Raw genomic sequence first — 25,823 nt, 5'->3', positions numbered from 1 at the left:
TTTTTTCCACGTTAACCTCTCTTCAAAAATAACTCCTAGGAATTTAAACTCTTTGACTCGCTCTAAGGGCTTGCCATAGATATTCAGCCCCAGGTTTTCAGTCTTCCTTTTGTTTGTAAAAATAACAAATTTTGACTTTTCCACAGATATTTTGAACCCCCACTTCTCAGCCCAGGCCACTACTCTATCCAGTGCCCCTTGTATCTTCCCTGTTATAAACTTAATATTCCGCCCTCTTTTCCAAATTGCACCATCATCAGCGAACAATGATAGCCCAAAGCCTGCCCCCACCTCCTGGAACATGTCATTAATCATCAAGTTAAATAGTACTGGGCTTATAACACTCCCTTGAGGAGTACCATTATCTATCCCCACTGTTTCAGAATATGCCCCCCCGACTCTGACCTGTATGGTCCTGTTTTGCAGAAACGCCCTGATCCAGTTCAGCATCCGCCCTCGTATTCCAGCATTAAACAGCTTCACCCCCAACCCCTCTTTCCACAACATGTCATATGCCTTTTCAATGTCGAGAAAAACTGCGACCACTGATTCTTTGTTGGCCTTAGCTTTCCTTATGTCTAGGTCAAGCGCAAGCACAGAGTCCATCGTTCCCCTCCCTAATCTAAAGCCACTCTGGATTGGTGTAAGCCATCCTTGCTTCTCTAATTTATATGTAAGCCGATCTGTCACTATTCGCTCCATAATTTTACACAACACAGCCGTGAGTGCAATTGGCCTATAGGAGCCTGGCTTTGCAGCTTCCTTTCCTGGCTTTAGAATAGGGATGACAACTGCATGCCTCCATGCCACAGGGATGACGCCTTCATCCCATACTGTATTGATGAGTGCTAGTATCTCATACAGCACCATGTCATCCAACTGCTTAAAGATTTCATATCCTAGTCCATCTTTCCCTGGAGCGGTTTTACGCCCTCTTTGGATTGCTCTCCGTAATTCCTTCAGAGAAAAGTTTAAATTACTGGGGTCAGAATTATCCTGATTCACCTCAAGTTTGTACATTTGGTTTCTTATTACCTCATTTCGTTTTACAATACCCTCCTCTCCAATGTTTACCCCACTATGTACTTCTTGGAATTTTTTCACACACATGCTGGCTTTTTGACTGTCATTTGTAGCAACCACCCCCCCTTCTTCTAAGACTGGGATGCTTCTCCCCTTAACAATCCCTGACATTCGCCGGATCACTGCCCACACCTCCCCTACTGGTGTGTCCTCCCCCAGCCTTCCGCAGTAATTCCTCCAACACTCTCTTTTGGCCGTTTTAATAACCCTCCTGGCCTTGGCTCTTAACCGCTTGTATTCTATAGCATTTTCCTGCACTGGGTACCTCCTTAGCACACTATAGGCTTTATTTCTTTCCCTCACTGCCTCATCGCACATTTTATTCCACCATGGCACAGCCTTACGTTTTACAGCTTTTTTCCTTGGGATGCAGCGGTTCATGTTATCACTTAATATACTGCACAGAGTATCATTCCACTCGTCAACTGTTCCGTCCTCTATCACACTGTCTATTCCCTCTATGCACCCCTCAACAAATTCAGCCCATTTTGCTTTATTATAGTTTAGTGGCCTCGGCCTAGTGTCTTACTCCACTAGCAAGGGCTGGCCAAATCCCACCACTATTGGGAAATGGTCACTTCCCATAGGGGTTTCTTCCATGGTTTCCCACTTCCCTTTCCAAGCCAATTCTGGGGAAGCTATAGTTAAATCAATGCATGATACCCTCCCTGTTCTGATGTCAAACCTGGTTGGCCTCCCATCATTTAAACACACCAAACCATGCTTGTCCATCAGTTCCTCTATCACTTCCCCATTCCTATCCCTGTCTCTGCTTCCCCAGAGTGGATTGTGTGAATTAAAATCTCCCGCCCATATCACTGGAGTTCCCACCTCCTCTGCTACTTTATCCAATTCATCTATTCTAAGTGGCAGGCATGGGTTATAGAAGTTAACAATATTCATCCTCCCTTGCTCCCCCCACACCCTCACTGCCAAACACTCCAGTGTGGTTGTTAACGCCACCTGCTGGTATTGCACCCCTGCCCTAACAAATATTGCACATCCCCCCCCTGTCCCTTCTTTACGATCTTTCCGCAAACACTCATAGCCTGGTACAACAAAATCTAGGCACGGCTTTAGCCATGTTTCTTGTACACAGATCAAATCAGGCTTATCCTCACCAGTATGCACATTCTTTTTTAGCTCTTGACCATTGGCAACTAAACTCCTTGCATTCCACTGCAGGATACTGAACATGAAAATGATCTTACTGATCATGTTCATCCCATGTTGCATCCATCTCATTTCCCTCTGTCTCACTCTGCTGTGGCTTAGGAGCCTTTACTTGACTATCTTTCATGTACCTATGTAGTTCTGTGGGGTCATACGCTCCCAGTCCCAAAAACCTTCCCGCCGCCTCAACCACTGCCCTCATGATGTCTGACCTGCTAAGGTCCTTGCCCTGCTTAGGAGGCCTAGTGGCGTACACCACGTCAACCATAAATGCCAATAGACTCTCTTTTTTCACCACAATTGAATCATCTGGTACGGAGGGGGTGTGGCAACTGGTGGAAGGGCCAGGGCTCTGGGAGCATGAACCCACAAACACAGACACATTTTCACTTTTTCCCTCTACCTTCTTAAGTGCCTCTGCATAAGAAATCTTATGCTGCTCTTTAACATCTTGGACACGCTTTGCCTTCTCAAAGTGTAGGCATCCCCGAAAGGACGCCATGTGCGTGCCCCCACAATTGCAGCATTTAGTGTCAGTAACATCGCATTCTAATAGATCATGTTCCCCCCCGCATTTTGTGCACCTTTGACTGCCGCGGCATGAGGCGGCTACATGGCCAAATCTTTGACACTTAAAGCATCTAAGCGGGGGCCGCTCATACTTTTTCACTTGAAAAGACACACATCCAATGAAAACTCTGGGTGGCAGACTATCGCCATCAAACGTTAGTAACACAGGAGCATTTGGGTTCCCGTCACTCCGTGCTTTAAATCTCTTTACTTCCTTCACATTTCCTCCCTTGATTTGCTCCTTTATTTCATTCTCAGTTATATCAGCACTAACACCATATATAACTCCCTTGATTCCCTCAATTCTGTTTGAGACGTACAATTCAATGCTCTGCCCAGCTATTTTCTTAACCGCAGCTGCTTTCTTCTGCGTTTCGGCACTCTTGCACAACACCATAAGCATTCCGTTTGCTAAGATTCTTGCTTCAACATCGCCTACTGACTTCAGCGACTCCGCAATCTTCAGAGGATTGACTGATCTGAACCCTCCCACTCCTTTCGGATCCTTCACTTTAAACACTACTTTAAACTCGGTGCTGTCAGTTTTCCTCATTTTCCCTCCCGACTGTTCTCCTTCTGCTGTAGCACCTCGTTTAGTCCCAGTTTTAAGCCCCCCTTCCCCTCCCCTGGCCGTAGCCATGTACAACGTCCCCCTACTTGTCCTCCTCCAACAATGCAGCCTTCAGCAATAATCAAAGAAAGATAAACCGTGTTAATAACGGCAAAGGCACAGTCAGTGAAAGAATTCAACTTGCGTCCGCTCTCTGACAGTCCTGTCAAACCGGCGTCCGACGTCACTTCCTCCTCCGTGTGTGTGTGTGACCACTAGAACATTCTTTATACATGCTTTACATCCCCCCGTCACGTGACCCCCAATACAGTGTCATGGCCACCTTCAGTCACGTGACCAAGTACACGTCCCCCAGTCACATGACCTCCCACCTCCTCTACCTTGTCCAGTCACGTGACCTCCCACCTCTTCTACCTTGTCCAGTCACGTGACCTCCCACCTCCTCTACCTTGTCCAGTCACGTGACCGAGCAGCGGCCCGTGTGTGTGTGAGAGAGAGAATGACGTCATGGTCCAATTAGGAACATGAAAGAACTTTGTGAGGAACAAACGGTGCTGATGTATCTGGCAGTTCTGCTGTTGTGTTATTGTTGGTGTTGTTGTGTTATTATTGTGTTGTTGTTATTGTTGGTGTGTTATTGTTGTTGGTTTTGTTGTGTTACTGTTGCGTTGTTATTATTGTTGTGTTATTGTTGTTATGTTATTGTGTTATTGTTGTTGCTGTTGTGTTATTGTTGTTATTTATTGCTGTTGCTGTTGTGTTGTTGTTGGTGTTGTGTTATTGTTGGTGTGTTATTATTGTGTTTGTGGTGTTGTGTTACTGTTGAGTTGTTATTTATTGTTGTTGCTGTTGTGTCGTTGTGTCGTTGTGTTGTTGTGTTATTGTTGGTGTTGTTGTGTTATTGTTGGTGTGTTGTTGTTGTGTTATTATTGTGTTTGTGGTGTTGTTGTGTTACTGTTGAGTTGTGTTATCGTTGTCGTTGTGTTATTGTTATGTTATTGTGTCGTTCTTGTTGTGTTGTTATTGTTGGTGTGTTATTGTTGTTGCTGTTTTGTTATTGTTGCTATTGTTCTTATTGTTGCTGTTGTGTTATTGTTGTTGTTGTGTTATTGTCGTTGCTGTTGTGTTATTTTGTCGTCGTTGTTGTGTTACTGTTTTTGTTGTGTTATTGTTGTAATGTTGTTGTGTCGTTCTTGTTGTGTTGTTATTGTTGCTGTGTTATTGTTGTTGCTTTTGTGTTATTGTTGTCACTATTGTTGCTGTTGTGTTATTGTCGTTGCTGTTGTGTTATTGTGTCGTCGTCGTTGTGTTATTATTGTGTTGTTGTTATTGGTGTGTTGTTGTTGTTGGTGCTGTTTTGTTGTGTTTTGTCACTATTGCGTTATTATTATAGTGTTATTGTTGTTATGTTATTGTGGTATTGTTTTTGTGTTGTGTTATTGTTGTTGTTATTTATTGTTATTGTGTTATTATTGTTGTTGCAGTTGTTTTATTGTGTTATTGTTGGTGTGTTGTTATTATTGTGTCGTTTGTGGTGTTGTTGTGTTACTGTTGAGTTGTTGTGTTATTGTTGTCGTTGTGTCATTGTTGTTGTTGTGTTATTGTTGTCATGTTATTGTGTTATTGTTGTTATATTATTGTGTCGTTCTTGTTGTTGTGTTATTGTTGAGTTGTTATTGTTGGTGTATTATTGTTGTTGCTGTTTTGTTATTGTTGTTGCTGTTGTATTATTGTTGTTGTTGTGTTAATGTTGTTGCTGTTGTGTTATTGTGTCGTCGTTGTTGTGTTATGGTTTTTGTTGTGTTATTGTTGTAATGTTGTTGTGTCCTTCTTGTTTTTGTGTTATTGTTGTGTTGTTATTGTAGTTGCTGTTGTGTTATTGTTGTCACTATTGTTGCTGTTATGTTATTGTTGTTGCTATGGTTGTTGTTGTTGTTGTGTCATTGTTGTTGTTATTGTTTTTTCTGTTGTGTTATTGTTGTTGCTATTGTTGTTGTTGTTTTGTTATTGTTGTTGTGTTATTGTAGTTGCTGTTGTGTTATTGTTGTCACTATTGTTGCTGTTGTGTTATTGTTGTTGCTATGGTTGTTGTTGTTGTGTAACTGTTATTGTTTTTTCTGTTGTGTTATTGTTGTTGCTATTGTTGTTTTGTTATTGTTGTTGTGTTATTGTCGTTGTGTTATTGTGTCGTTGTTGTTGTGGTGTTATTGTTGTTGTGTTGTTGTTGCGAGCACATCCGTAATTGCGTCCGCTCGCAGGGTAGAGGCTGCAACAGTAGGGGGCGGGGCTAAGCAGCTGGTGACCTACAAAGGTTCCTCACAAAGAAGAAGAAGGAGGACAATGAAGCTCTTCTCCCGCACGGCCTCCATTTTGTGTCACAAAGCATCATTTCTGCACGAATCACCTTCTTGTTGACCCACTTCCTGCTTCACATTCCTCACATCAAACATTGGACCACACAAGAGCTTCCATTCTTGCGCCACATGAGTACGGAATGTGCGTCCAAACAACAACAACTTTGTGTTCCAATGCTTTTTCTCTTTTATTTTGGAGGAACTTTTTCCCCTCACCCTCAATGAATGAATGACCGAACACAAGCGTATTCCTAGCCCCTTCCTGCTCCGTCACGCTGGGCTTGTTAGCGATTCCACTGGCCATTCCACAGATGTGTAAATGAATGTTTGATTCCTTGTTTTGTAACACAAAAATAATCAAACCATTTTTTCCCCCCATGAAATTAAGTTCAAGTTTGATTTAAAAAAAACTATCAAATAGTTTCACGGATGTGGGAAAAACTGTAATGGAAGGCTCTAAATGCAATTTTGCCCTGCTTGTGTGTTTATAAATAACTGCTGCGCTACAAAGCTAGCTTCATGTTAAAAAAGAGTAACTTTTGTTCCCTCATCAAGTAAAAATGGGAAGATTGAAGGTGATGTTTTATATATTTCTTATGACAGATTAGGAAATGAAGATTGCAGCAGAACTATGTAGTCAATCCAGCAGCAATAGCTCCCTCTGCTGGACACACCGCGCCACTGCAAGACCCGCTGTCCTCATTTCCTGTGTCACAGCCTCGTTATCAGAGAACATTTCACGTCATGGACAAATATGGCGCTAATTTTCAAACATTTCCAGCTTCCAGTGTCAGAACAGTATGGAAGCAAGATTTTTCTTCAAAAATATAAAAATACCCAAATGTTTTATTTTTCTCGACTTTCCTATCACATAATTTTGACTTTTTATGTCATAATTATGACTTTTTAACTTATAAATTAGACTTTTTTTTAAAATCTCAATTCCTCATAATTTTGGCTTTTTATCTCATCATTTCGACTTTCCTATCTCATACCTCATAAATAAAATGTAATCTCATAATTATGTATTTTCGTTCATAATGAAAAAAAATTATGCCGCAATTTAACATATTTATTCTCATGCTTTGGATTTTTTATCTCATAATTGCGTTTTTTTGTCTCATATTTTTGATTTTTTTAGTCTCATCATTTTCATTTTCAAATGTCAACTTTTTATCTCATAATGAATACCTTTTATCTCATAATTATGACTTTTTATCTAATAATTAAGACCGTTTATCCCATAATTATGACTTTTTATTTTATAATTATGACTTCTTGTCTCAGTTATGACTTTATCTCATAATTAAGAACATTTATCTCATAATTATGACTTTTTATCTCATGATTATGACTTTAATCTCATAATTAAGACCATTTATCTCATAATTGACTTTTTATCCCATAATTATGACTTTATCTCATAAATATGACTTTTTATCTCAATTATGACTTTTTATCTCATAATTAAGACCTTTAATCTCATAATTAAGACCTTTAATTTCATAATTAAAACAATTTATCTCATAATTAATACCTTTTATCTCATAATTATGAGTTTTTATCTAATCAAGACCTTTTATCCCAAAATTATGACTTTTTATCTCAGTTATGACTTTTTATCTCATAATTATGACTTTTTATCTCATAATTAAGACCATTTATCTCATAATTGTGACTTTTTAATCTCATAATTAAGACCATTTATCTCATAATTATGAATTGTTTAATAATTAGGACATTTTATCTCATAATTATGACTTTTTTATATGATAATTAGGATTTATCATAATTAAGAGCTTTTATCTCATAATTATGACTTATTTAATCTTATAATTGAGTCCTTTTATCTCATAATTATGACTTTTTTATATCATAATTAGGATTTATCATAATTAGGAGCTTTTAGCTCATAATTATGACTTTTTTAAATCTCATAATTAAGACTTATAATGAAGACATTTTATCATAATTAAGACCTTTTATCTCATAATTATGACCTTTTATCTCATAATTAAGACCTTTTATTCCATTAGTATGACTTTTTATCTCATACTTTAGACCTTTTATCTCATAATTATGGTAGGTAGGATAGGTCTTTATTGTCATTGCACAAGTACAATTATGACTTATTATCTCATAATTAAGACATTTTTTCTCATAATTATGCCTTTAAATGTCATAATTAAGACCTTTCATCTCATTAGTATGACACAAATCATAATTAAGACCTTTTATCTCACAATTATGAATTATTATCTCACATTATGACTTAGCATTGTGGTATTTCATTCTTGGAAAAAACAGTTTATTTTATAAAATAAGATCCTTTGATGGCAAAGTAATGAGAAAATGAAAGAATATTTTACATCAATATCAAAACAAACTGATGAATAAAAGAGAAACATAGAAAAAATTATATTTTCTAACAAGATTTATTTTTTTGTCTATAAATGTTACATAAGTGAAGTTCTCTGTGAAAAGTAATGAATCAATACATTTGATTAAAAATACTTTATATTATTACTTGTTTTTAAATCAACATTTGTAAATAAAATAATTACCCACAACAATTAAAATATTTTCAAAGTGGTTTTCTTTTCTTCCAGCCCCAAAATGAGCAAATGTCAAATGTAGCCAAAACTGCAGGAAGATTTACTGTAGAAAAACCATCAATAAATCCATATCACAGAATCATCAAAGTATGAGTCGTGTAGTTTTTATCTCAGGGCGTCCCGATACCACGTCTACTCTCACGATATTGATCCGATATCAGCAGGAATCGTACATACTTGTAATATTTAGTCGTGTGGAATGTCAGAAAAGGTTTGATCAGGTGAAGTCAATCAAACATAACAATGGCAGCTATGAAAACAACAACCTATTTATTATTAACCGTCTGGAATGGACTCACGCTGGCCTGAAGTTAAAATGGTGAGGTCATTTTTTTGTTTTTGTGACACCTAGTAGTCAAAATAATTCACGAAATTGAATGATGTGGACACGTTTGTTACTGGATACTTTCTCATATGACTTGGAGACTTTGTATGTGTAATTAATATGCAACTCTAATTATTTGATACTTGTTTATACTGACAATTTTAGACTGAAATATTGTTTATTGATAATATGTAGATCATATACAGTATTTTGTATAATATATTCATGAAATTTAATGATGCGGACACGTTTGTTACTGGATACTTTCTAATATGCCTTGGAGACTTTGTATGTGTAATTAATATGCAACTATAATTATTTGATACTTGTTTATACTGACAATTTTAGACTGAAATATTGTTTATTGATAATATGTAGATCATATACAGTATTTTGTATAATATATTCATGAAATTTAATGATGCGGACACGTTTGTTACTGGATACTTTCTAATATGCCTTGGAGACTTTGTGTGTGTAATTAATATGCAACTATAATTATTTGATACTTGTTTATACTGACAATTTTAGACTGAAATATTGTTTATTGATAATATGTAGATCATATACAGTATTTTGTATAATATATTCATGAAATTTAATGATGCGGACACGTTTGTTACTGGATACTTTCTAATATGCCTTGGAAACTTTTTATGTGTAATTAATATGCAACTATAATTATTTGATACTTGTTTATATTGACAATTTTAGACTGAAATATTGTTTATTGATAATATTTAGATCATATATTTTGTATAACATATATATATATATTTTTGTTGTTTGTTTTGGTGACACCTCATCGTCAAAATAATTAATGAAATTGAATGATGCAAACAAGTTTTTTACTGGATACTTTCTAATATGCCTTGGAGACTTTGTGTGTGTAATTAATATGCAACTATAATTATTTGATACTTGTTTATATTGACCATTTAAACTGAAATATTGTTTATTGATAATATTTAGATCATATATTTTGTATAATACATTCATGAAATTGAATGATGCGGACACGTTTGTTACTGGATACTTTCTAATATGCCTTGGAGACTTTGTATGTGTAATTAATATGCAACTATAATTATTTGATACTTGTTTATATTGGCAATTTTAGACTGAAATATTGTTTATTGATAATATTTAGATCATATATTTTGTATAACATATATATATATAATTTTTTTTGTTTTGTTTTGGTGACACCTCATCATCAAATATTTATATTATATATTTTGTATAATATGTATGTAATTAATATGCAACTATAATTATTTGATACTTGTTTATGACAATTTTAGACTGAAATATTGTTTATTGATACTATTTATATGATATATTTTGTATAATATACCTGTATATGTAATTTATATTAATATACAAAATACATGTATAATATATATTTTAATGTTTATTATATCGATTAAATAATATAAATAATAATGTATTTATTTTTTATTGTTCAATGATTATTACCTATGTCTAGCTTGTGTGCTATTATGTGCTTAGGTGTTGTGTAGCTGCTGTATCCTAATAGCCTAGCATGTTTACCTTTTGTTCAATGATTATTACCTATGTCTAGCTTGTGTGCTATTATGTGCTTAGGTGTTGTGTAGCTGCTGTATCCTAATATGCAACTATAATTATTTGATACTTGTTTATATTGACCATTTTAGACTGAAATATTGTTTATTGATAATATGTAGATCATATATTTTGTGTAATATATTCATGAAATTGAATGATGCGGACACGTTTGTTACTGGATACTTTCTAATATGCCTTGGAGACTTTGTATGTGTAATTAATATGCAACTATAATTATTTGATACTTGTTTATATTGGCAATTTTAGACTGAAATATTGTTTATTGATAATATTTAGATCATCAATTTTGTATAACATATATATTTTGTTGTTGTTGTTGTTTGTTTTGGTGACACCTCATCGTCAAAATAATTAATGAAATTGAATGATGCAAACAAGTTTTTTACAGGATACTTTCTAATATGCCTTGGAGACTTTGTGTGTGTAATTAATATGCAACTATAGTTATTTGATACTTGTTTATATTGACAATTTTAGACTGAAATATTGTTTATTGATAATATTTAGATCATATATTTTGTATAATACATTCATGAAATTGAATGATGCGGACACGTTTGTTACTGGATACTTTCTAATATGCCTTGGAGACTTTGTATGTGTAATTAATATGCAACTATAATTTTTTGATACTTGTTTATATTGGCAATTTTAGACTGAAATATTGTTTATTGATAATATTTAGATCATCAATTTTGTATAACATATATATTTTGTTGTTGTTGTTTGTTTTGGTGACACCTCATCGTCAAAATAATTAATGAAATTGAATGATGCAAACAAGTTTTTTACAGGATACTTTCTAATATGCCTTGGAGACTTTGTGTGTGTAATTAATATGCAACTATAATTATTTGATACTTGTTTATATTGACCATTTTAGACTGAAATATTGTTTTTTGATAATATTTAGATCATATATTTTGTATAATACATTCATGAAATTTAATGATGCGGACACGTTTGTTACTGGATACTTTCTAATATGCCTTGGAGACTTTGTATGTGTAATTAATATGCAACTATAATTTTTTGATACTTGTTTATATTGGCAATTTTAGACTGAAATATTGTTTATTGATAATATTTAGATCATATATTTTGTATAACATATATATCTATATAATTTTGTTTTGTTTTGGTGACACCTCATCATCAAATATTTATATTATATATTTTGTATAATATGTATGTAATTAATATGCAACTATAATTATTTGATACTTGTTTATGACAATTTTAGACTGAAATATTGTTTATTGATACTATTTATATGATATATTTTGTATAATATACCTGTATATGTAATTTATATTAATATACAAAATACATGTATAATATATATTTTAATATTTATTATATCGATTAAATAATGTAAATAATAATGTATTTTTTATTGTTCAATGATTATTACCTATGTCTAGCTTGTGTGCTATTATGTGCTTAGGTGTTGTGTAGCTGCCGTATCCTAATAGCCTAGCATGTTTACCTCTTATGAATGACCTTAGTAAAATATGATATCGCACATTCTACACGATATCATCCAATATTTGTATCCCTGTTGATATCGGAGCAATATCAGATCTGTTGGTCTGGTTTTACGTGATCAGAAGACCGCAGCACTTCCTGGGTGTTTCCGTGTCGTCGTGGCGATACAGCTCACAGCCACCAGGGGGCGCATGTCGCAACACAAAGCGCGGCGACGGCCAGCAGGAAGCGGTGCGGCCGCGCGGCCGACCCCCCCGCCCGAGTCCTGGCGTCGAAGAAGATCTCCTGGGCGTCATCGAACGTCCCGGGCGACCGACAGCCGTCGCGCCGGTAGCACACGCAGTCGAAATGGCGGTCGAACCACGCCACGTCGTCCCGCGACAGGCCGCCGCTCACGCTGAGCGGGCCGCCGGGGCGCCAGCGGTGTATGCGGTAGCGGCGCGGGTCCAGGTGGAGGAAGACGTCCTGGTCCCAGCGCTTCCTCACGCAGCGACCTCGGCCCTGGCAGAGCGCCTGGCCGCACAGCCTGGTTGCCGTGGTGACGTTGAGGATGTAGGGGTTGAGGACGTAATGCAGGTGGCGCCACGCCGCCAAGCAGGAGTCCTACATTGTCAGGAATAAGGTCAAACATTCACCATTAGCATTTAATGTTGACACGCTTTAGTGCTGGCCACGCCCCCTCATCTGTCAGCCAATCAGCTCTATTCTTCCACCATCTTGGTTTTACGATGAATGTTTCTCATCTTGTCAACATTTACAAAAATATGATCTTAAAGTCGGGATTCATTTGGATTGAAACCAAATTGGAGGAGAAATTATATTTCATAAGGAAACGGCACAGATGTCACTCACAGGAAACAGGAAGTGAGGGACAGGAAGTGATTATTGGCGAGGAGGAGTTATGGCTAATAATAACTATTTTGTATTTTTCAAGCAAACGTGGTCGTGACTACGGAAGATTGTTTTCCCCACTAAATAAATAAATGGTAAGTTATTATTATGAGGTTAAAACTTTTTATGACATAATCATTACTCTTTTTTCGTCATTGACTTTTTAGATCATAAATGTAACTTTGTAATATTATAAATATTTTTTCATCTCGTAATTTAAGCCTGTCATCTCATAAATATGACTTTTTTTTAATTATAAATATATTTTTTATCTAGCAATTTATTATTTTTATTTTTAATCTTATAATTGTTTTTCCATCCATCCATTTCCTACCGCTTATTCCCTTCGGGGTCGCGGGGGGCGCTGGAGCCTATCTCAGCTACAATCGGGCGGAAGGCGGGGTACACCCTGGACAAGTCGCCACGTTTTTGTCTCATAATTTCGACTTTTCTTTTATTATTACGTTTTTTTTCTATCTAGAAATTATAATTTTTTGTATCTCATGAATTTGCCTTGTTAGTTTTTTAACTTTTTTATGTCATAAATATTACTTTTTACACTTATACTCTGATTGCTTTTATCTCAAAATTTATCTCATAATGATACATTTTTATCTCATAATGTCGACTTTTTATTTTATAAATAAGATTATTTATCCAGTAATCTAATTATCTAATAATTAACATTTGTAATTTTAGTAATTATGAATTTGTATCCCATATTTAGAATGTTTATCTCATAATTGTTTATCTTATATTACGATTTTTTTTATAAACCTAATAATTGTGATTTTTTTTTAATCTCATAATTTAATTTTTTCTTGCCTCTTTTGTATTTGACTTTATCAAATTATTATATTTAGTGTTTGTATATATATATATATATATATATATATATATATATATATATATATATATATATATATATATATATATATATATATATATATACATACAGTGTGTATATATATATACATGCATATACATGTATATGTATATACATATATATACATGTGTATATATATATATATGTATATACATATATATACATGTATATATATATGTACATATACAGTATATGTATTTATATATATACATGTATGTACATATAAAAGTCTACATATATATGTATAGATATACATATATATGTATATACATGTATATATATATATGTGTGTGTGTATATATACATATGTATATATGTGTATACATGTATATCTACATATATTCATATGTATATATATATATGTGTATATACTGTATGTATATACTTATATATATACATATGTATGTGTATATAGATGTACATATATATGTACATACAGTATATATACATATATATGTATATACATGTGTATAAATGTGTATATGTATATATGTGTGTGTATATATACATATGTATATATGTGTATACATGTATATCTACATATATACAAATGTATATATATATGTATATAGATGTACATATATATGTACATACAGCATATATACATATATATGTATATACATGTGTATAAATGTGTATATGTATATATGTGTGTATATATACATATGTGTATAAATGTGTATATGTATATATGTGTGTATATATACATATGTATATATGTGTATACATGTATATCTACATATATACAAATGTATATATACAGGTATATATGTGTATATACTTATATATATATATATACATATATATATATATATACATATATATATATATATACATATATATATATATATATATATACATATATATATATATATATATATATATATATATATATATATATATATATATATATATATATATATATATACATATGTATGTGTGTATATGTACATATATATGTATGTATATATATATGTGTGTGTGTATATACATGTGTATATATATGTGTATATACTGGATGTGTATACATACATATATACTGTATATACATATGTATGTGTATATATATATATATACTGTATATATTTATACTGTATATATTTATGTTTTTGCATTTAGTTTTCTTCTTACTGTACCTAAAATGAGCAACCATGACCTTCATGAGCTACCGTCATTATTTTGACACCATTTCGCCAACTTAACTGTGCTTCATTAATTAATTAATAATCATTTGATTATTGACCAATCTTATATCAATATGCTGACATGTTGAAATGTGAAGAGCAGGAGTGGAAGTTGAGTTTGAGCATGTTCCAAGTATGAGACACAAAGTCTGTTGTGAAAGAGTCCAGGCCGCGTCACAGGAAGTGGGCGGAGCCTGTGGTTAGTAAGTGCTTGTTTAATTGCCTTGGTGGAGGTTTCATGCCTGCGCTTGTTCCTCGTGCCAACCTTTGGCCCTAAAATGGTTCTCTTGGTATGCTGAGTGCCTCAGAAAGCCTCGTAAATTTTGAGACTGTCACTCGGCGTTCCTGAGGGGGCGGGGCTTGCCCCCAACACGTCGATACGGGACTGAGTTGGTGTCGTACCTCGCTGTCCGTCACGTTCATGTCGCCCCAGGAGACCACGCCGGCCACGCCCAGGGCCGCCGCCTCCCCGATGGTGCTGACCAGGTCCACCTGAGATGAGAGACAACCAATCAGAGCGCGTCAAGACTGTATCACGATACCAGTGTTTGGTATCGGTTATTGTTGACGTTTTTCTTCAAGTGAAGTTGCAAAAGTCAGGATTGTGTAAGAAAATAGTGAAAAGTGTGAAACAAAGAAACCTGAGAAGAACTATTTTCTGCAGTGCTCTAAAGGGTGAGCCCTTGCGTCATTTACAGACCACATTGGTCTGACTACGGTCCCTTTGGGAAAAAATATCATAATTCCTCATAAATTTGACTTTTATCTCATATTTCGACTTTCTTATTGTTTAATGATTTTTTATCTTTCTTATCTCATAATTTTGACATTTTTTATCCCATAATTGTGACTTTTTTATTTAATAATTTCGACTTTTTTATTGTTTAATATTTTTTTAATCTCATAACTATAAAGTTCTTACCTCACACTTTAGACATGTTATCTCCTTATTTCGACCTCCTTATCCAATTATGATTTTTATCTCATAATTTCAACTTTAAATCTCATAAATACAACTTTTTTATCTCATAATTTCAACTTTATATCTCATAATTACAACTTTTTTATCTCATAATTTCGACTTTATATCTCATAATTACAACTTTTTTATCTCATAATTTCAACTTTATATCTCAGAAGTACATCTTTTTTATCTCAAAATTTCGATTTCCTATCTCATAATTACAATTTTTTTATCTCATAATTTCGACTTTATATCTCATAATTACAACTTTTTCATCTCATAATTTCAACTTTAGATCTCATAATTACAACTTTTTTATGTCATAATTTGACTTTATATCTCATCATTACGACTTTTTATCTCATAATTTGAATTACTTTGAATCTCATAATTTCAACATTGTCAAAATTCTGACTTTTTGTCTCATAATTCCTCATAAATTTGACTTTTATCTATTTTTCTATTTCATAATTATGACTTTTTTAATGTCATGTTTTCGATTTTATTATTGTTGAATGATTTTTTGTCTCAGATTTTCAATTGATCTTTTAGTTTCGATTTTCTCATCTCATAATTTTGACTTTTTAACCTCACAATGACTACTTTTTTATCTCGTAATTTTGACTTTAATTCTCAAAATTAAGACTTTTTGTCTCATAATTCCTCATAAATTTGACTTTTATCTCATACTTCGACTTTCTTATTGTTTAATGATTTTTTTATCTGGTAATTATAACTTTCTTATTTCATAATTTCAATTTCCTATCTCATAATTTTGACGTTTTTATCCCATAATTGTGTCTTTTTTATTTCATAATTATAAAGTTCTTATCTCATACTTTTTATCTCCGTATTTTGATTTCCTTATCCAATTTAGATTTTTTATCTCATAATTTCGACTTTATACCTCATAATTACAACTTTTTGATCTCATAATTTCGAATTTATGTCTCATAATTACAGCTTTTTTATCTCATAATTTCAACCTAATATCTCATAATTATATCTTTGTTATCTCATAATTTCGACTTTATATCTCATAATTACAACTTTTTTATCTCGTAATTTCGACTTTGTATCATCATTACAACTTTTTTGTCTTATAATTTCGACTTTATCTCTCATAATTACTACTTTTTTATCTCATAATATCAACCTTATATCTCATCATTACAAATTTTCATCTCATAATTTTTATGAGATGTGTTTAATGATTTTTTAAAAATCTCTTAATGACAATTATTATTTAAATTCATCCCATAGTTTCCAATTTAATACCGGCTATGGTTATTTTTTATCTCTGAATATTAACTTTTTATCTCATATCCGCGGTTAATATACGTTAAAAAAATTGTTTTCTTTGTAATTTGGTGGGTGCTTCTTACATTCGAGTGTGTCTTATAGTCGGGTGCGTCTTATTGTCGGGAAGATATATCGATAAAAAATATAAGTGCAAAAATATGTTTTCTTTGTCATTTGGTGGGTGCGCCTTATATTCGGGTGCGTCTTATATTCGGGTGTGTCTTATAGTCGGGTGCGTCTTATGGTCTGGAAGATGTATCGATGAGCATATACATACAAAAATATGTTTTCTTTGTAGTTTGGTGGATGTGTCCTATATTCGGGTGCGCCTTATAGTCGGGTGCGTCTTATAGTCAGGAAGATATATCGATAAAAAATATACGTACAAAAATATGTTTTCTTTGTAATTTGGTGGGTGCGTCTTATATTCAGGTGCGTCTTATATTTGGGTGTGTCTTATAGTCGGGTGCGTCTTATGGTCTGGAAGATGTATCGATGAACATATACATACAAAAACATGTTTTCTTTGTAGTTTGGTGGATGCGTCCTATATTCGGGTGCGCCTTATAGTCGGGTGCGTCTTATAGTCGGGAAGATTAATCGATAAAAAATATACGTGCAAAAATATGTTTTCTTTGTAATTTGGTGGGTGCGTCTTATATTCAGGTGCGTCTTATATTCGGGTGCGTCTTATAGTCGGGTGCGTCTTATAGTCGGGTGCGTCTTATGGTCTGGAAGATGTATCGATGGACATATATATACAAAAATATGTTTTCTTTGTAGTTTGGTGGATGCGTCCTATATTCGGGTGCACCTTATAGTCGGGTGCGTCTTATAGTTGGGAAGATATATCAATTAAAAAATATACGTGCAAAAATATGTTTTCTTTGTAATTTGGTTGGTGCGTCTTATATTCGGGTGTGTCTTATGGTCGGGTGCGTCTTATATTTGGGTGCGTCTTATAGTTGGGAAGATATATCAATTAAAAAATATACGTGCAAAAATATGTTTTCTTTGTAATTTGGTTGGTGCGTCTTATATTCGGGTGTGTCTTATGGTCGGGTGCGTCTTATATTTGGGTGCGTCTTATAGTTGGGAAGATATATCAATAAAGAAATATACGTGCAAAAATATGTTTTCTTTGTAATTTGGTTGGTGCGTCTTGTATTCGGGTGCGTCTTATATTTGGATGTGTCTTATGGCCGGGTGCGTCTTATAGTTGGGAAGATATATCAATTAAAAAATATACGTGCAAAAATATGTTTTCTTTGTAATTTGGTTGGTGTGTCTTATATTCGGGTGCGTCTTATATTCGGGTGTGTCTTATGGTCGGGTGCGTCTTATAGTTGGGAAGATATATCAATTAAGAAATATACGTGCAAAAATATGTTTTCTTTGTAATTTGGTTGGTGCGTCTTATATTCGGGTGCGTCTTATATTCTGGTGTGTCTTATGGTCGGGTGCGTCTTATATTTGGGTGCGTCTTATAGTTGGGAAGATATATCAATTAAAAAATATACGTGCACAAATATGTTTTCTTTGTAATTTGGTTGGTGCGTCTTATATTCGGGTGCGTCTTATATTTGGATGTGTCTTATGGTCGGGTGCGTCTTATATTTGGGTGCGTCTTACAGTTGGGAAGATATATCAATTAAAAAATATACGTGCAAAAATATGTTTTCTTTGTAATTTGGTTGGTGCATCTTATACTCGGGTGCGTCTTACATTTGGATGTGTCTTATGGTCGGGTGCGTCTTATATTCGGGTGTGTCTTATGGTCTGGGAGATGTATCGATGAACATATACATACAAAAATATGTTTTCTTTGTAATTTGGTTGGTGCGTCTTATATTCCTGTGCGTCTTATATTCGGGTGTGTCTTATGGTCGGGTGCGTCTTATATTCGGGTGCGTCTTATAGTTGGGAAGATATATCAATTAAAAAATATACGTGCAAAAATATGTTTTCTTTGTAATTTGGTTGGTGCGTCTTATATTCGGTTGCGTCTTATATTTGGGTGTGTCTTATGGTCGGGTGCGTCTTATAGTTGGGACGATATATCAATTAAAAAATATACGTGCAAAAATATGTTTTCTTTGTAATTTGGTTGGTGCGTCTTATATTTGGGTGCGTCTTATATTCGGGTGTGTCTTATGGTCGGGTGCGTCTTATATTTGGGTGCGTCTTACAGTTGGGAAGATATATCAATTAAAAAATATACGTGCAAAAATATGTTTTCTTTGTAATTTGGTTGGTGCGTCTTATATTCGGGTGCGTCTTATATTTGGGTGTGTCTTATGGTCGGGTGCGTCTTATAGTTGGGAAGATATATCAATTAAAAAATATACGTGCAAAAATATGTTTTCTTTGTAATTTGGTTGGTGCGTCTTATATTCGGGTGTGTCTTATGGTGGGGTGCGTCTTATATTTGGGTGCGTCTTATAGTTGGGAAGATATATCAATTAAAAAATATACGTGCAAAAATATGTTTTCTTTGTAATTTGGTTGGTGCGTCTTATATTCGGGTGCGTCTTATATTCGGGTGTGTCTTATGGTCGGGTGCGTCTTATATTTGGGTGCGTCTTATAGTTGGGAAGATATATCAATTAAGAAATATACGTGCAAAAATTTGTTTTCTTTGTAATTTGGTTGGTGCGTGTTATATTCGGTTGCGTCTTATATTTGGATGTGTCTTATGGTAGGGTGCGTCTTATATTCGGGTGTGTCTTATGGTCGGGTGCGTCTTATGGTCTGGAAGATGTATCGATGAACATATGCATACAAAAATATGTTTTCTTTGTAATTTGGTGGATGCGTCCTATATTCGTGTGCGTCTTATATTCGGGTGTGTCTTATGGTCGGGTGCGTCTTATATTTGGGTGCGTCTTATATTTGGATGTGTCTTATGGCAGGGTGCGTCTTATATTCGGGTGTGTCTTATGGTCGAGTGCGTCTTATGGTCTGGAAGATGTATCGATGAACATATACATACAAAAATATGTTTTCTTTGTAATTTGGTTGGTGCGTCCTATATTCGTGTGCGTCTTATATTCGGGTGTGTCTTATGATCGGGTGCGTCTTATACTTGGGTGCGTCTTATATTTGGATGTGTCTTATGGTAGGGTGCGTCTTATATTCGGGTGTGTCTTATGGTCTGGTGCGTCTTATGGTCTGGAAGATGTATCGATGAACATATACATACAAAAATATGTTTTCTTTGTAATTTGGTGGATGCGTCCTATATTCGTGTGCGTCTTATATTCGGGTGTGTCTTATGGTCGGGTGCGTCTTATATTTGGGTGCGTCTTATATTTGGATGTGTCTTATGGTAGGGTGCGTCTTATATTCGGGTGTGTCTTATGGTCGGGTGCGTCTTATGGTCTGGAAGATGTATCGATGAACATATACATACAAAAATATGTTTTCTTTGTAATTTGGTTGGTGCATCTTATATTCGTGTGCGTCTTATATTCGGGTGTGTCTTATGGTCGGGTGCGTCTTATATTTGGGTGCGTCTTATAGTTGGGAAGATATATCAATTAAAAAATATACGTGCAAAAATATGTTTTCTTTGTAATTTGGTTGGTGCGTCTTATATTCGGGTGCGTCTTATATTTGGGTGTGTCTTATGGTCGGGTGCGTCTTATAGTTGGGAAGATATATCAATTAAAAAATATACGTGCAAAAATATGTTTTCTTTGTAATTTGGTTGGTGCGTCTTATATTCGGGTGTGTCTTATGGTGGGGTGCGTCTTATATTTGGGTGCGTCTTATAGTTGGGAAGATATATCAATTAAAAAATATACGTGCAAAAATATGTTTTCTTTGTAATTTGGTTGGTGCGTCTTATATTCGGGTGCGTCTTATATTCGGGTGTGTCTTATGGTCGGGTGCGTCTTATATTTGGGTGCGTCTTATAGTTGGGAAGATATATCAATTAAGAAATATACGTGCAAAAATTTGTTTTCTTTGTAATTTGGTTGGTGCGTGTTATATTCGGTTGCGTCTTATATTTGGATGTGTCTTATGGTAGGGTGCGTCTTATATTCGGGTGTGTCTTATGGTCGGGTGCGTCTTATGGTCTGGAAGATGTATCGATGAACATATACATACAAAAATATGTTTTCTTTGTAATTTGGTGGATGCGTCCTATATTCGTGTGCGTCTTATATTCGGGTGTGTCTTATGGTCGGGTGCGTCTTATATTTGGGTGCGTCTGATATTTGGATGTGTCTTATGGCAGGGTGCGTCTTATATTCGGGTGTGTCTTATGGTCGAGTGCGTCTTATGGTCTGGAAGATGTATCGATGAACATATACATACAAAAATATGTTTTCTTTGTAATTTGGTTGGTGCGTCCTATATTCGTGTGCGTCTTATATTCGGGTGTGTCTTATGATCGGGTGCGTCTTATACTTGGGTGCGTCTTATATTTGGATGTGTCTTATGGTAGGGTGCGTCTTATATTCGGGTGTGTCTTATGGTCGGGTGCGTCTTATGGTCTGGAAGATGTATCGATGAACATATACATACAAAAATATGTTTTCTTTGTAATTTGGTGGATGCGTCCTATATTCGTGTGCGTCTTATATTCGGGTGTGTCTTATGGTCGGGTGCGTCTTATATTTGGGTGCGTCTTATATTTGGATGTGTCTTATGGTAGGGTGCGTCTTATATTCGGGTGTGTCTTATGGTCGGGTGCGTCTTATGGTCTGGAAGATGTATCGATGAACATATACATACAAAAATATGTTTTCTTTGTAATTTGGTTGGTGCGTCTTATATTCGTGTGCGTCTTATATTCGGGTGTGTCTTATGGTCGGGTGCGTCTTATATTTGGGTGCGTCTTATAGTTGGGAAGATATATCAATTAAAAAATATACGTGCAAAAATATGTTTTCTTTGTAATTTGGTTGGTGCGTCTTATATTCAGTTGCGTCTTATATTTGGATGTGTCTTATGGTAGGGTGCGTCTTATATTCGGGTGTGTCTTATGGTCGGGTGTGTCTTATGGTCTGGAAGATGTATCGATGAACATGTACATACAAAAATATGTTTTCCTTGTAGTTTGGTGGATGCGTCTTATATTCGGGTGCGTCTTATAATCGGGTGCGTCTTATATTCGGGTGTGTGGATATAATTGGATAAAGATCTTGATGATGTTTTACCGGCCAGCCTGCCTACCTCCGACATGTAGTCGTCCGTGCTGTCCTTGTAGACGGGCCGGATGTAGGCGTACACGGGGGTGGCGTACGAGGCGTTGGCGAGCGCCGACACCCGCATGGCCTCGTGCAGGCGGTGGCGCACGAAGAGGCGCGCCTGGGCGGAGTCTTGCAGCACCAGCTCCAGGTAGATGGAGGGGAAGAGGGCGGTGGACTCGCTCCAGAGCCACAGCAGCTCGTCGTTGCGCTGCTTTTCCAGGTCGGGACATTCCCCGGTGAAGGCGTCCATGTCCTGGTGGTAGTCGTAGTTGTAGCAGTCGGGGTACAGGTAGTACCCCCACAGCCGGCGGGGCCGCAGCTTCTTCCCGATGCGGAGGGAGCGCAGGAAGAACCTCATGGCGGCGCGCTCGAACAACATCTTGGCGCGCTCCTCGGCCTCGTCGTCGGTCAGGGAGGCGTTCCTGTTCTTCACCCGCTGGACGGAGATCTGCCGGTAGATGTCCTTGCTGCCCCAGTTCCTGGCCCACTGCGGCCGCCACTCCTCGAAGTCCAGAACGGCCAGACCCGGCCGCTGGTCGGGGATGTAGAACTCCACGTCGTCCTCGGCCAGCTCGCGGTGCTCCTGCATGTCCACCAGCTGCGGGAGGCCGTCCTCCACGAACTCGCCCGTGTCCTCGTCCACGTAGGGGAAGATGCCGAAGCGGTCGGTGTAGAAGATGGAGACGCTCTGGTTGGTGGCCGTCTTCAGCGTGCTGCTCACCAGGTGGAAGAGGGACAGGTCCAGGGGGACGGCGAAGCGGGACTCGCACAGCTCGGTGGGGGCGTTCCAGGTGAACAGGAAGGGGTGGTCCTCGTGGACGGGGGGGTCCGTCCACAGGGAGGAGCCCACGCCGGACCCCAGCAGGACCAGCAGGGCGACGACGCAACACCCGTGTTGTGTCATTTTCACACCAGCTGCCAACAAAATCAAGTTCTAGTTCAGTCCACTTGAAAAAAAGTCCGCTCTTTCCCGACGCCGCACTTCCTGAGAGGCAGCGTCCTCTGCAGTGGCGCCAGCGAAATGCTAATGTTAGCATGCCGACACTTGTGACTAGATAGATAGTACTTTATTGATTCCTTCAGGAGAGTTCCCTCAGGAAAATTAAAATGTTATTAAATTAAAACTAGCTGGGAAAGCTAGCATGCTAACGTTAACAAGCTAACAATTAAAACAAAAAAAAAGAAGCTAACAGTTAGCATGTGTTACGTACCAAGTTATTGACTGTAAGATGTAAAATACATATGCTGTTAGCATCATTCTACATAAAATGTAGCATTATTCTACATATGCTGTTAGCATCATTCTACATAAAATGTAGCATCATTCTACATATGCTGTTAGCATCATTCTACATAAAATGTAGCATTATTCTACATATGTTGTTAGCATCATTCTACATAAAATGTAGCATTATTCTACATATGCTGTTACTCCCTCCGAGGTCTTAATCAAGGCTCAAGTTGTTCGTTTTTCTCAAACAGACATTTATTTTCAGCCACGCCTTCTTCTCGTATCAACGATGCCAAATAATGCCGAAATAATGCCGTCAGAACTAATAAATAAGAAAAACAGAACTTACAATTAGTCTGACATCCAATAACATAAAACACATTGATTTCACATACATATCAGAAAGAAACATACCTCGTTGGCCTCACAAACTCTGAGGGAATAAAGTTTCTTTTTAAGCCGAGACTCCATTAACGTCTTTCATCAAATGCTTGCTGTCTCATGCTGCTTCTCTTATTCCGTCACATATTAATTGTCCCCCCAACAATGTGACCAAACCGGAAACAAAAAATATGTTCCTCTCCAATTTACATGGGTTTTGTAACAAAAATAAAGTTAACATATACTTGCATGAAATTACCAAAGGAAATACATTTTTAATCACATTTTATGTAAATATGAACTTATATTTATACATTGTATTTATTTATTCTAACCAACTATGAAATTATATAACATATATACAATGTGCTTCTGTCAGCAGCTACATATGCTGTTAGCATCATGCTACATAAAATGTAGCATCATTCTACATAAAATGTAGCATCATTCTACATATGCTGTTAGCATCATTCTACATAAAATGTAGCATCATTCTACATATGCTGTTAGCATCATGCTACATATGTTGTTAGCATAACCTAACAATATGTTGTTTTTTTGCCCAGCTCCACTTTCACATAATTTCATGTTAATGACATCATTAAAAATGAGTCATGGTAAAATGTGTCAACTGTGATGTTTGTCATCAAAAACGCGTTCATTACTTTGGGGCAAAAGTCACATTTTTGATGATTAATTTCCCCGCACCTGCTGCTTGTCAGGGGGGCGGGGCACAGGTTAAAACATGTGACCTCCGTACAGGAAGTGCGGTGGAAAGCACGGCTGAGGTGGTGTTGTCGTTTGTCTGCGATAAAGTCTCAGAAGTTCTTGTAAAACTATTTTTGTCTTCTATGTTGGTAATAAAAATATATTTATACCAAACGGTAATGGAAACTAGCGTATCGCATGTCAATAACCTCATGTTGTGTCCCAACCAGACAAGCTGTGGATTATACACAAATATATATATATATATATATAGAATCGATTCTGAATCGAACAACAAACGATTCTTTTTGACACCAGGATTTTAAAAATGTATATATAAAAAAAAAATTTCATAAAAGATTTTAGATTTTCTTTCAAATCAATTAAGAATCGTTACAAACAAGAATCGTGATTCATTCCAACAAACGATTCTTTTTGACACAAGGATTTAAAAAATAATATATTAAAAAAATATATATATATATTTTTTTCTTCTTTCAAATCAATTAAAAATCGTTACAAACAAGAATCGCGATTCATTCCAACAAACGATTCTTTTTGACACCCGGATTAAACAATTCTTATATTTAAAAAATAAAATAAAATACATTTTTGATTTTCTTTCAAATCAATTAAGAATCACTACAAACAGGAATCGTGATTCATTCCAACAAACGATTCTTTTTGACACCAGGATTAAAAAAATTATATATTAAAAAATATGTATATATATGTATATATTTTTTTATTTTCTTTCAAATCAATTAAGAATTGTTACATACAAGAATCGCGATTCATTCCAACAAACGATTCTTTTTGACACCCCGATTTAAAAATTAATGCATTCAAAAAAAAAAAATGTTTTGATTTTCTTTCAAATCAATTAAGAATGGTTACAAACAAGAATCGTGATTCATTCCAAAAAACGATTCTTTTTGGCAGCCGAATTAAACATTTCATATATTAAAAATAAATAGATTTGTGATTTTCTTTCAAATCAATTAAGAATCGTTACAAACAAGAATCGTGATTCATTTCAACAAACGATTCTTTTTGATACCCGGATTAAAAAATTAATATATTAAAAAAATTTGTATTTTGTATTTTGTATTTTTTTTCATATCAATTAAGAATCGTTACAAACAGGAATCACAATTCATTTCAACACAAGATTCTTTTTGACACCCAGATTTAAAAATTCATACATTTAAAATAAAAAAAAATAGATTTTTAATTTTCTTTCAAATCAATTAAGAATCGTTACAAACAAGAATCGTGATTCATT

General features: G+C 35.3%; 2 protein-coding genes across 4 annotated transcripts in view; one reads left to right on the top strand and one right to left on the bottom strand.

The window, feature by feature from the left end:
• gpr37a (G protein-coupled receptor 37a) overlaps positions 1–25,823 on the top strand; it is a 121,167-nt gene that overhangs the window by 14,679 nt on the left and 80,665 nt on the right. For 2 of the 3 annotated variants that reach the window (XM_062042978.1, XM_062042977.1), the window contains one exon: positions 6,355–6,528. The exons of the other annotated variant lie outside the window; for it this stretch is intronic. The gene's annotated coding sequence lies outside the window, so the exon portion shown is untranslated. Of the gene's footprint in view, positions 1–6,354; positions 6,529–25,823 lie in introns of those variants that run through there. 3 annotated transcript variants of the gene reach the window in all.
• LOC133645821 (hyaluronidase-5-like) lies at positions 11,763–23,994 on the bottom strand. The gene is made up of 4 exons (XM_062040712.1): positions 23,864–23,994; positions 22,202–23,133; positions 15,154–15,243; positions 11,763–12,393 (listed from the first exon to the last, which is right to left on the bottom strand). The coding sequence occupies exons 2-4, from the start codon at positions 23,120–23,122 to the stop codon at positions 11,962–11,964; spliced, it is 1,443 nt and encodes a 480-aa protein (XP_061896696.1). The 5' UTR covers positions 23,123–23,133; positions 23,864–23,994; the 3' UTR covers positions 11,763–11,961.

This window comes from Entelurus aequoreus, linkage group LG03 (genome assembly GCF_033978785.1).
Source record: "Entelurus aequoreus isolate RoL-2023_Sb linkage group LG03, RoL_Eaeq_v1.1, whole genome shotgun sequence".
Classification (NCBI taxonomy): Eukaryota; Metazoa; Chordata; class Actinopteri; order Syngnathiformes; family Syngnathidae; genus Entelurus; species Entelurus aequoreus.
Note: the sequence above shows the minus strand (reverse complement) of the source record. Positions and strands in the feature narration are given on the sequence as shown.